We start from the raw sequence: 12,140 nt of genomic DNA, 5'->3' as shown, positions 1-12,140 counted from the left end.
CCTTGGAAGGAAGTTCATTAACCACATGAACCCTTGCGTCCCTATTCTGGGCAGAATGTTCGACAAAAATAGCAGATCAACAAGCACACAACACATCATGTTTTGACAAAGAGATTTGTTGAACCCTGGTCAACTAAGTAGACAGGGTTTAAGTGGAAGTGCTGAGGAAAGATGTGAGACCGGGGTATGGATGGGTTGAATTTAAATGAATGATATTGGATAAATGGAGGTCATGAGTGAAGTGTGTGTTTGTGTGTGTTGGGGGGGGGGGGGGGGGGTAATGACAGAACTAAAAAGCTTGATTTATAGCCTACTGGTCATACAGAGCGACATGACTCAAGCCACACTGCGTGAATGAAAAGGGTAGGGTCAGAACTGGTTAAAGGCAAGATTTAGTTACCATTTAGTTGACATTACGGAGCAGGAATTATAGTGAATAAAACATATGATGATGATGATTGACGCTTCACTGCATCATTGTTGCACTGAAAAAAGTTGGAATCAGCTAAACTTTTTTTGTGTCACGCCCATTACTCAGCGAGTGCTGGAGGTCGGTATATGTCGCTGGCTTTCATTGAAAATGTATGTCTTGTAGCCTGTTGCTTTGTCGCCACTAGTGTGAACGCAGCATATGTGTGCCTGTTTGTGGCCACAGCAGAATTTTCCATCAAGCAGGGTGTCGAGTTTCAGACACTAAAGTGATTAGAGAATGCCATGCGTCATAATTTTTCTTCATTGACAATGGTGACAGAAGCAAGGTGGTCTTTCCCACCATTGATTTTCTGATTTTAGTCAGCAAATCGGTCGTAATTAGGACATTTCATTGTAAAGCACATTTTTTAAATTCCAGACATTTTTGCAATACAATTTCATTTGATTAGCTATATTTCACATGGAGTTGTATATGGTGCATACTGTACATCATACAGTTACCGACGAAATGTGAAATTGACAAAATAATTGCCCTTAAAGTCCTTCTGTTTAACATCGATTTTAGCAGTCTGTTGTTTGACATTTATGCAAAATGTTTATTGTGCAAAATATACAAGTGAAAGATTTTAAGAAAGAGTTTACATTTTTAAATTTAAAAAATAAATTACATAAAACATTTTCATCTAAAATGACATATCCAAAATATGGATGCCAGGTTGAAAGTGGTAAAAAAGTTTGACTCAATCAGTTTGATTGATGGTGTCTGCATGCTCTTCACATTAACACGGTTCTCTAAACATGGTTTTGTATGTTAGCAGTAAGTCCAGTGGGAATTCCTCCTCCAGTCTTGGAGACGTGGTCGGCAAACCAAACCCCAACAGTACGGGTAAGTTCCACACACTGAGTAGCGCATATACAGTAGGTCAGTGGAGGAAGACACACCTTCACCAGACTCAATAGTGTCAATCCTTTACCTTGATATCTGCTCAGTATTAGCACTATATAACCAAACTAGTAACTGTTCAATAACTGTGACACTAAAGTCCTGTCATGTCCACACATTGTGGCTTGACTTGGACCGATGATGTGATAAAATGATCGCCATGTTTTTCTTTTGCTCTACAGGAAAGCAGAAACAGAAAGTGGTGAGTGTAACTCAATACTGCTCCTTTTCAAAACAATTTAGAAAAAAATGCATTACAAGGACAATATCAGTCACCAGAACCAGGGACCTGTGTTTTCAATGAGTCTAGCATGGAAGATGGAGTTTAAAGTTGAATGGGCTTATAGGACGGGTGTGTCTGAACAAATGAATACCAAATATCTAAATATTGAATCAAGCAACTGTCCAGTGTGCACACAAAAGCCTGAATAGATGTTTGAAACGTCATACATAACAACGTATTGCCATGTGTATTCATCTTCTGTGTGTGTGTGTGTGTGTGTGTGTGTGTGTGTGTGTGTGTGTGTGTGTGTGTGTGTGTGTGTGTGTGTGTGTGTGTATGTGTGTGTGCGCGAGTGTGTGTGTGCATTCACCATCTCAGGCAGAACACATCCCTCCATATGACGTGGTGCCCTCCATGAGGCCAGTGGTCCTGGTGGGACCCTCCTTGAAGGGGTATGAGGTAGGACTAGAGCCAGACCAATATATTGGTCATTATTTGACTTCGGTATTGGCAGTTATGCAGCCGATGTGTCCCGATGTTTAACCACTTTCAACTTGGAGTCCTAATTTTTGGCATGTCATTATAGGTTTGAATTGAAAGGTTTTCAAAAATGTTTAAAAATTGCAGATCTACAAGCTCACACGATGTGTTGTGAGCTTGTCAATCGGCTTTTTTTCCGAAAATGTACGTATGCAGGCACTCTTCATCATTGAGAATGTTGGTCCACCACCCCTCAATGTATTTTAGGGCAATATCAAATATCACAATAGTTTTGACTGAATACCTCGATAGCAATGTTGTGGCGATAATATTGTATTGTGATGATAATATAAGGATAATTCCTTTTAACAGGTCGTTCATGAAAGTCCTTGCGGTCTTGTTTCCAATGAGAACCTGTGAGCAATTAGGGGTTAAGAGTCTTGCTCAGGGACAAATTTAATTTCATCGACACATATGCTGACCTGGCCTGGAATCGAACCTGAGGCAACCAGGGACTCTGGCTCAATCAGCTATTGCCGCCCCTTATATAGTGTTTTTTTGTTTGTTTGTTTGTTTGTTTTTGAAAGTATAAGATAGGTCTTTGGTGATTAAAACCAGTAAAAGATAACAATTAAGCCATATCACAATATTATGATATGCAAAATTCCAGACGATGTCTAGTCATATCACAATATCAATATAATACCAATATATTGCCAAGCCCTTCCAGAGAAAATAAGTAAAGTATTGGATGTATTGGATCACATACAGACAATCCAGACTATCTCTTTCATTCTCCCTTTCTCTATTTCCCACCTTTTAACCACTTGAAGTCTCTATATACTTTTTTTGACCACAGTCTCCCAGAGTTCTATTTTTGGGTCCCTCATTTTCTCCCTTTTTACACCAAATCTCTTTGCTGAAAATAGCCAATACAGGCTCATCACAACACATCACAGGAGCTTGTAGAGCTGCTATTTTTACTGAATGTTCGTCTAATATGCCATGCCCAGAATAGGGACGCTAGGGTTCATGCGGTTAAGTTCAAAACTCTAATCAATAACCACTGGAACCATTGGAATAATGGTTAAGGAGGCCAAGGGGGGTGGAGTGGGGATGGATTCATTCGTCATAGTATCACAGTCTTCACCTCTCATGCTGGTGTTGCCGTGGCAACACCTTCCGGGGAAACCACGTCAGTCTGAAAAAGTAGAGCACGGTTTGAAATGAGAAACAGAAGAATATTATAGTGCACTAGTAGGTCTGTGAATGAGAAGAAATGTTTGGTTGTGCACCACGATCTAAACGGACGCCCAGGAGAACTGAGATTTATTTGTATTTGTTTGCTACAAATCTGATTTGACAGCCTTCGTTGTTTATTATCCGCTTTGGTTGCCATACAGTGATGAATCGTCATCTGAAAAGCTGCTTGGTTGCAGGCCTTGAAATAAAACCTATGAATGATACTGGCACATCATTCAGTGCCTTGGCTTGTGTAACAGAGAATTACCAAGAAATGTGAACATTAAGTCGAGGTTGTGTGAAGCGTGATACATCTGCGAAAGGCAGCACATTTTCTTTTCACAAGGGTAAAGTACCTGCCCACTGGAGTGAGGAGTTGACACTGGTTGCCATATTGTGGAGTTTACTTTCTTGTTGCCTGAATGGGCAAGTGTGTTTTTGCAGGGTTTTGTTTCTTTCCTTCAATCGAACTGTTTTCTGTTCAGAGTGCTGCACTCTCTCTCTCCGTCTCTGACAAGCGCACCAGCTGACATACAGCAACGTGAGCGAGCGCACGGGCGAGAAAAAAGTGATTAAAAGACATTCAATCTATCTATCCTGACCTGCTGCGAGAAACGGCAAACAACAATGTGTTGATGTGTCTGTAGTCTTTAGAGCGAGTGTACGTGTCCCATGTCCCGGACTGTGCGCGCACGCGTGTGTGTAAGGTGTGTGCGTGCTGTAGCTTTATGCAGCAGAGATGCCTCTCCTTGTTTACGATCCTAGTTAATTTGACTGGTTCGGTTTATTCTGAGAATTATGAGAATAGCACGAATAAGCAAATAAGACATGTGTTTCACGAGAAATGGGAAGCCTAAAGTGGTCAAACTGTTCCTCATTTTGCTGGGGAACCTCTGAAACCCCCCAAGGACCCCTGGGGGTTCCCGGAACCACTGACTTAAGCAACATAATCAGACTGACACAGCCAAATAGACATGCTAGTTTGTTTTGACTTATTTCTATAGATGCCTCCTGCCTTCAGTGAATCACCTCTGACCAGTGCAATTGGTATCTGTACATAACACTTAATCTTACATTTAAAACATTTCTGTACCAATTGCTATGATGTATTGTAATTCCATCCACCCAATCTGCTCATGTACGTCAGAATGTAATTCACTGACACCTTTTTTTAGATGCCACGCTGTGCGATTGCCATGATTCATCACATGGGCATCATTCTTAATAACACTCCTCATTGTAGGCCTTAATCGCCTCATTTAATCTAAACATGATTCATTCTTCGTGGATGCGTTCTGTAGACAAATGGTTCAGTTAAGGGAGTAATTCACTGACCCAGCTCACCAGGACAATGAACAAACTGCATCAGAATTGGGAATAAGTAGGTCGGAGAGGCTTCTTGTCGGTATCAGCCAGAGCGCAGGAGTCTATCCCCGTTTTCACAGTGCGTGCACTAGACCCCTGGGAGATGGATTGCAACACCTACCATCAGCTCCCAGTACTTACCGCATGACTTGCCACACCCAAGCCGTGCTACTCATTCGCTGAGTTGGTGGTGCCCGGGATTGAACCCATGACCTTGTGGTCAAGAGGCGAGTGCTCTATAAGAGTGACTCTTTTCAAGGGGAATTTCTGCTTTTTCAATGCCGTGTGGCTTATTGATTTCACTAGATGTCTCAATATAACCAAAATCATCTTCCATTGATTTATAAGTTGCCTTTAACCACTTAAGCTCTATATTGTCACAGTCGGGCAGAAACCTTGTACCTCCATATTTCAACTTTTGTATGTTTTTTGTCACTTAGGGCTATGCTGTGGCACTACTACTCCGTTAATTATGCACAAGGCAGCTGGCGCTGGCCCTAAACGGTATCCTACGGCGGTATTACCCGCAATACATTAGGCCAAGGAAAAACCCTTGACCTGCATTTTTCACATCTGCCTTTTAGAGCGCCACCAGGAGGCTGACTTTTTTTTTAAAACACATTTTTTGCTATTACTCCTTCAGATTCTGTCCAAAAATCACGCAAATCGGTACACAGTATCGCTATAGTCATGTGATCAAGACGGATGTGTCCGATATTTCATATTCCATCGTAATTGGCTAACATTGGCTTCCAAAGTTTGCAGGATAGGTCCGTTTTGAACAAAATGCCTCAAATCATCATTTTGCATGCAAGTTTTGCATGCACATTCCCACTAGGCCAAGGAAGAAATGCCACCCTTTTCACATTGGCCTGGCATAGCGCCACCAGCAGGTGTAATTTTGCAAAACACATTTTTACAACAAAATGTCTCAAATAATGAATGCATTGTCCGATTGTCATGAAAGGCCTAAGAAGAAATGGCACCCTTTTCACATTGGCCTATTATAGCGCCACCAGGAGGCCACAATAACCTACCTGACCTGTGTTCCGAGGAGCACTTTTTCTAGTTATTATTTGAAATGTTTTGATCTATCAACATTTTCGCCTATGACATGCCCAAAATAGCGACGCCAGGTTGAAAGTGGTTGACTGTACTCCTATTTATTCTCCCTTACTATTCTATTATTTCCTATTTTCTGTCTTATCTTCTTATCTTCTCCCCTTTCTATCGTCCATCTTCACCCCTTCTCTTTTCCCATGCTCATCTTCTCACTTCGCCATGCCATGGTTCATGGATGTAGGTGACAGATATGATGCAGAAAGCACTATTTGACTTCCTGAAGCACAGGTTTGATGGGAGGTGAGTAATTAAATGATACTGTTGCTATGCAGAAGATGTCTACACACCTGGTTGTTTGTTGCAGGTAAGAGTAAAACGAACATAGACTATGCTACTCGTCATGGCTAATATGTACTTCGTTGCACAACTGAAGTATACCGTGCTCAGTGAAATAACTGAAGCAAGTGCTGCAGTCACACGACAAAGTATAAATTGGGCTTCAGAGAGATCACTCTGACAAACAAACATGCAACAGCAGTAAGCATGAATTATACAGGATAGGTGCACGTAAGTAGAGAGATAAGAATATGGGGTCTGACTGAGTTGACATATTATGCATAAATGTACAATATATCACCATTGAATATATGCATGAAATATATGCATCACCAATGAATATTTGACAGAATATCAACAGTGAATATGATACTGTATAGTGCAGGGGTGGGCAGCATTTATTTCCAGAGGGCCATACTGACTTCGATAAAATGAGTGAAGGGCCACACATTGTACAATGGAATTGAAACTTGAAACACATAGAGCTGAATGATGTTAAAACTGCATGAATTTGGTAGACATGCCAGACTACATTAGAACAAGGTCCTTGCTTTCACAACAACAATGTTCATCAACAAAATGTTGATCTTTCTTTTTCTTTTTGTATCACTCTGGTGTACTCTGTACAAGATTACAATGAAAAGATTACATAAAACAATCCACGTCAATGCCGTATCTCATCTTATCTGATATGCACCACTCCATAGGTCACTGATAAAACCCATTGCATTCATATCGCATTCCTTATATATGGACTCACGGCAGACTGTTTCACTGTTACATTATAAACATAAAACATTTGAGTACATACGGATGGAGGTATGCAGGTATGTACTCAAATGGCAAATATGAATAATATATAATATAATATAATATTAATTGGAGTTTAAATTAATTTGTCTCATATATATATATATATATATATATATATATATATATATATATATATACACACACACACACACACACACACACACACACACACACACACACACACACACACACACAGTCAGCCTGCCTTCAACCGTGTGTATCTAGATAATACATTATTATGTACAGTCTATCAACACGGAATGTGTTCATTTGATATATCATGTTTTTCTATTCCAGGATATCCATCACAAGGGTAACAGCTGATATATCTCTGGCCAAGAGATCAGTTCTGAACAACCCCAGTAAGAGAGCCATCATCGAGAGGTCCAACACACGCTCAAGTCTTGGTAATGCCTTGAATTCTGCTCTCTCTCTCTCTCTCTCTCTCTCTCTCTCTCTCTCTCTCTCTCTCTCTCTCTCTCTCTCTGCGTGTGTGCGTATGTAAATGAAATAATGCCTTTACATTGTCATGTCTGTACTGTTGTCCTGTAGCGGAGGTCCAGAGTGAGATAGAAAGGATATTTGAACTGGCCAGGTCTCTACAGCTGGTGGTGCTGGATGCTGACACCATCAACCATCCAGCACAGCTCATCAAGACCTCATTAGCACCCATCATCGTCCATGTTAAGGTCTCCTCGCCTAAGGTAATATTTGGGGCCACTGTTTAGATTGTCATCATCTAATCTGTGAGCTGCTGCCCTCTGTTGGTAGTAGTCATACCACTTTTTATAGTTGTATCAACCAATTAGGCTAATCAGCGCCGGTGTTGCGCTTGGTGGAAGATAACAAAATCGCGCTGGGTTACACCCCCACGACGCAAGTTAAGACATAACGCCAGGCATAAAGTTGCACTGTCAAAATAAGGCCCATAGTCTTTGTACAGCAACTTTATGGAATTAGTGAGATCATCCTTGCCTGTTTTTGACGTCTCTTTGATTAAATAATTGTATGTTTACGTATTAAATTATGAAAAATATTTTGAAAGTAGTGTGCAGTTGTTAGGCATGTAACTGGTGTTTTTGTATCTATGCTCTCCAGGTCCTCCAGCGGCTGATAAAATCGAGAGGAAAGTCCCAAAGCAAACACCTGAATGTGCAGCTTGTGGCAGCAGACAAGTTGGCACAATGTCCTCCGGTGAGTAAACTTGAAAAACGCATAAGACATCTGTACCCTTGTCAACAGCCACCATTCATATGTTGAGCTTCATCCCATATGCGCATGTCAGACAACATTTACATATACAGTACATGCACATCTATAGCTGCAGCTACACTTGAATCTGTCTATCACACAGCTCTCTGTCCCATTTTTCAATCTCTCTCTCTCTCTCTCTCTCTGTCTCTCTCTCTCTGTCTCTCTCTTTTGCTTCCCCTTCATGCCACGTCCCTCATATCAAATGTGTTGATCCTTCTCTCCTCCCTCCCTCCCTCTCCACCCACCCCACCTCCTGCTCATTCAGGAGATGTTTGACATCATTCTGGATGAGAACCAGCTGGAGGATGCATGTGAACACCTGGCCGAGTACCTGGAGGCTTACTGGCGTTCCACGCACACCTCCCACAGCACACCTCTCAACCCTTTGCTGGGACGCAACCTGGGCTCCACTGCTCTCTCCCCATATCCTGCTGCCATACAGGTGAACTAACCTCACCTGAACCCTACTTGTGTCCCTTTTATGCCCATATATGGAGATCAATGTAAATATGGGGATCCTAGTGTAAATATGCCCATACTGTATATGGATCGGTTGGATTGGCAGTGTGACATAGATGTGAGGCCCGCTAACGGCCCTAACTCTAGATGTGAGGGCCCCATAGCGACCCGAACCTCTTGTAATGAAAAAACACAAAAGGATATGAGAGTGCAAGAAATAGAAAAACAACATAAAATATAGCTGCAAGCAGCGATAATACGGGGCCAGTGAATAGAGAGAGAGAGAGACATGGAAACGGAATAGATTGAAGAGAGAGAGAGTGACATGGAAACAATAGATTGATGAGAGAGAGAGATGGAAACATAATGGTTTGATTGGACATCTCAACCTACTGCCATTAACAGGATTCGAACTCTCAACCTTCAGACTAATAGGCTGCAACACTACCTATAGTGCTATAGCTTTGTCCAGGCTGATATTGTCTGTTGAAGATCATAAACTCTTGCCTTCTTTCATGAACCAAGCCCCTGTTTCACTAACACTAAGATCACTCGTTCACAAGCCATTTACCAATGAAGAAATTGTACATCTCCTCAGAACCAAAACTAATGAAAGTAGCCGATCTACAAGCTCACAAACCATGAAAAGTTGTGAGATTGTAGATCAGCTATTTTCAGAATGAAGTATGTCATACGTTGAAAAAACGTACTCTCAAATAAGCATTTCAGGTTATCTTTACCATTTGCACATGTATTCATTGATACAGTCATGTTGTTTGCAATTCAACTTAAATTAAGTCTGCATCAAGTGAGGCTTGAACTGGCGATCTTGAGATTGTGAGGCATTCATTTAAGGGAGACGCCATTGGCCCAACAGACAAGTAACTGTGAAAAAGGAGATCACACAGATGATACAGTTTCACGCAAATAGCTGAAAAATCCTGGGTTTAAGTGTTTTTCAAACTGCTCAAAATTGCGGACAATCTAAGGGCGGAGCTTAATGGTCAAATCGATACGTGTGTTCCTCATGAGTCAAGGCACATGTGTAAGCAAGTTTCACGACTTTCGGCCAAACGAGGCATGACTTATGCCTGTTTAAAGTCTGCATTTTCAAAAAATTGCTATAGCGCCCCCTTTTGGCCAATTGGAGTAAGATTGGTTTCAGTGATATTTGGAATGACCCTGTACATTTCTGCAAAGTTTCAAAGAAATGTGAGTCTGCATGTATGTTTTAGGCACAGATGAATAATTTTCATAAAACTGTAATAGTTAAAATCTATCTCCTCCTGGGATTTTTGAGCAATCTGCACGAAACGTTTACCACTTGAACTTTGGACCTCTGCCTACAAAAATTTCCAACGGATTTTCCATAAGTGAAAAAATGCAGAAGTTAGGAGCCAATGACTGTTTTTCATATAATTCAAAATGGTGGGAGATCTAAAGGTCAGACCACGAAAGTTGTCGGGCATGAAGAGACGCATGTGTGTATCGAAGTTTCATGGTTGTAGGTCAAACAGGGCATGAGTTGTACCTGTTCAAAGTTGGCACTTTCAATTGAGTGCTATAGCGCCACCCTTTGACGAATGAGTGTGAGAATTATTTCTTGGTAGTTTTTCATGAGCATCTACCATATGGCCGAGTTTCGTAAAAAGCGTATGCACGGTTAAGCCAGAACTGGCAAAAACAAGTATTTTTCAAACTGCTCAAAATTGCGGAAAATCTAAGGGCGGAGCTTAATGGTCAAATCGATACGTGTGTTCCTCATGAGTCAAGGCACATGTGTAAGCAAGTTTCACGACTTTCGGCCAAACGAGGCATGACTTATGCCTGTTTAAAGTCTGCCTTTTCAAAAAATTGTTATAGCGCCCCCTTTTGGCCAATTGGAGTAAGATTGGTTTCAGTGATATTTGGAATGACCCTGTACATTTCTGCAAAGTTTCAAAGAAATGTGAGTCTGCATGTATGTTTTAGGCACAGATGAATAATTTTCTTTAAACTGTAATAGTTAAAATCTATCTCCTCCTGGGATTTTTGAGCAATCTGCACGAAACGTTTAGCACTTGAACCTTGGACCACTGCCTACAAAAATTTCCAACGGATTTTCCATAAGTGAAAAAATGCAGAAGTTAGGAGCCAATGACTGTTTTTCATATAATTCAAAATGGTGGGAGATCTAAAGGTCAGAGGTCAAAAGTCAGAGGGTGAAAGTTGTTCAGCATGAGGAGACGCATATGTGTATCCAAGTTTCATGGCTGTAGGTCAAACAGGGCATGAGTTGTACCTGGTCAAAGTTGGCATTTTCAATTGAGTGCTATAGCGCCACCTTTGGACGAAAGATTGTGAGAATTATTTTTTGATCGTTTTTCATGACCATCTACCATATGGCCGAGTTTCGTAAAAAGCGACAGCGCGGTTCAGCCAGAACTGCGAAAAGTGGCAGAAGAAGAAGAAGAAGAAGTGACAGAATACTGCCAATAACAATACGTGTACAGAGCAGAGCTCTGTCCCCGTAAAAATGTATGAGACATCATGAAAGAGCATAAAGGGATACAAATATGCAAGAAACAATAAATAAGCATAAAATGAGAAAGAATAAGGTAGTAAAAGTAAGTCTATAAAAGTGTGTTTTGTAAAGTGATTTGAAAGAGAACACTTGCTAACCTCATCTCCTTATAGTTATAAACACTCATACATTTTGAATATTTATGAGTGCTTATAACTATAATTATACAGATTATGATATATTATAAGTATGTTTATAACGCAGAAATGGGCTTCATGAGAAAGAGTTAAACCATATCTCAATTTCTTTACATGATATATTGATATTTTCTGCCAAACTATTACGGGAAATGTTCATAATGTGCATAATTATTCCCTCTCATGGACAGGCCCAAAGAAACAGAAACAGCAACCATGCGGGGGGAGACCACTCGTCTGTGGAACGTCGCAGCCTGATGCCTGCCGATGAGAACTACCACAATGAACGAACCCGGAAAAACCGTAACCGCCTGTCCTCCGGCTCACAGCACAGCCGAGACCACTATCCTCTGGTGGAGGAAGACTATCAGGATCCTTACCAAGACTCGTACAATCCTCACCGTAAGGCCTCCCCGGGAGGCTACAGTCAGGACTCGAGGCAAAGGCTTTGAGTTGGAGCCCACCGTAAAAACCCAGAGCAGGCCTCTCTATCCTCTAACCCACTGCCGTGGAGCGAACAGCTGAGGCAGCTTCACTGTCATAACAATGAAACGGCTGCAGTTGTTTGGCTCCAGTTTATTTGGACTGTAACAACTTTTTATCAAGTGTAGTTCTGCACCTCGCTCTTCCCTTTGACAGCGGTTCTTACCACTTGAACCTATTCATTTCAGAATGTGATTCCTGTTCTTGGCTTTTACACACTCAAGAGAAGGTTTTGCATATGAAATTGGGTGAAAATGTTTGTGTTTTAAAGGGAAAGTGTAAGCTGAGCCTCTGCTCATCTGAATCTCCAAGATGAGGCCTGTGGTTTATAGGAAGTACACTAGCAGA

General features: G+C 41.2%; 1 protein-coding gene across 6 annotated transcripts in view; it reads left to right on the top strand.

The window, feature by feature from the left end:
• LOC311064750 (voltage-dependent L-type calcium channel subunit beta-4-like) overlaps positions 1-11,761 on the top strand; it is a gene marked incomplete at both ends in the record, with an annotated part of 48,651 nt that extends 36,890 nt beyond the window's left edge. For 3 of the 6 annotated variants that reach the window (XM_084084679.1, XM_084084677.1, XM_084084681.1), the window contains 9 exons: positions 1,251-1,318; positions 1,558-1,577; positions 1,977-2,057; positions 5,989-6,047; positions 7,194-7,303; positions 7,449-7,600; positions 7,995-8,090; positions 8,416-8,592; positions 11,501-11,761. In XM_084084679.1, coding sequence (XP_083940805.1) covers positions 1,251-1,318; positions 1,558-1,577; positions 1,977-2,057; positions 5,989-6,047; positions 7,194-7,303; positions 7,449-7,600; positions 7,995-8,090; positions 8,416-8,592; positions 11,501-11,761 — 1,024 coding nt within the window. Of the gene's footprint in view, positions 1-1,247; positions 1,319-1,557; positions 1,578-1,976; positions 2,058-5,988; positions 6,048-7,193; positions 7,304-7,448; positions 7,601-7,994; positions 8,091-8,415; positions 8,593-11,500 lie in introns of all 6 variants that reach the window. The other 3 variants (XM_084084676.1, XM_084084680.1, XM_084084678.1) reach the window with 2 other exon arrangements.
• Positions 11,762-12,140: the final 379 nt, after the last annotated feature.

This window comes from Gymnoscopelus microlampas (assembly GCF_963454915.1).
Source record: "Gymnoscopelus microlampas genome assembly, chromosome: 17".
NCBI lineage: Eukaryota > Metazoa > Chordata > Actinopteri > Myctophiformes > Myctophidae > Gymnoscopelus > Gymnoscopelus microlampas.
Note: the sequence above shows the minus strand (reverse complement) of the source record. Positions and strands in the feature narration are given on the sequence as shown.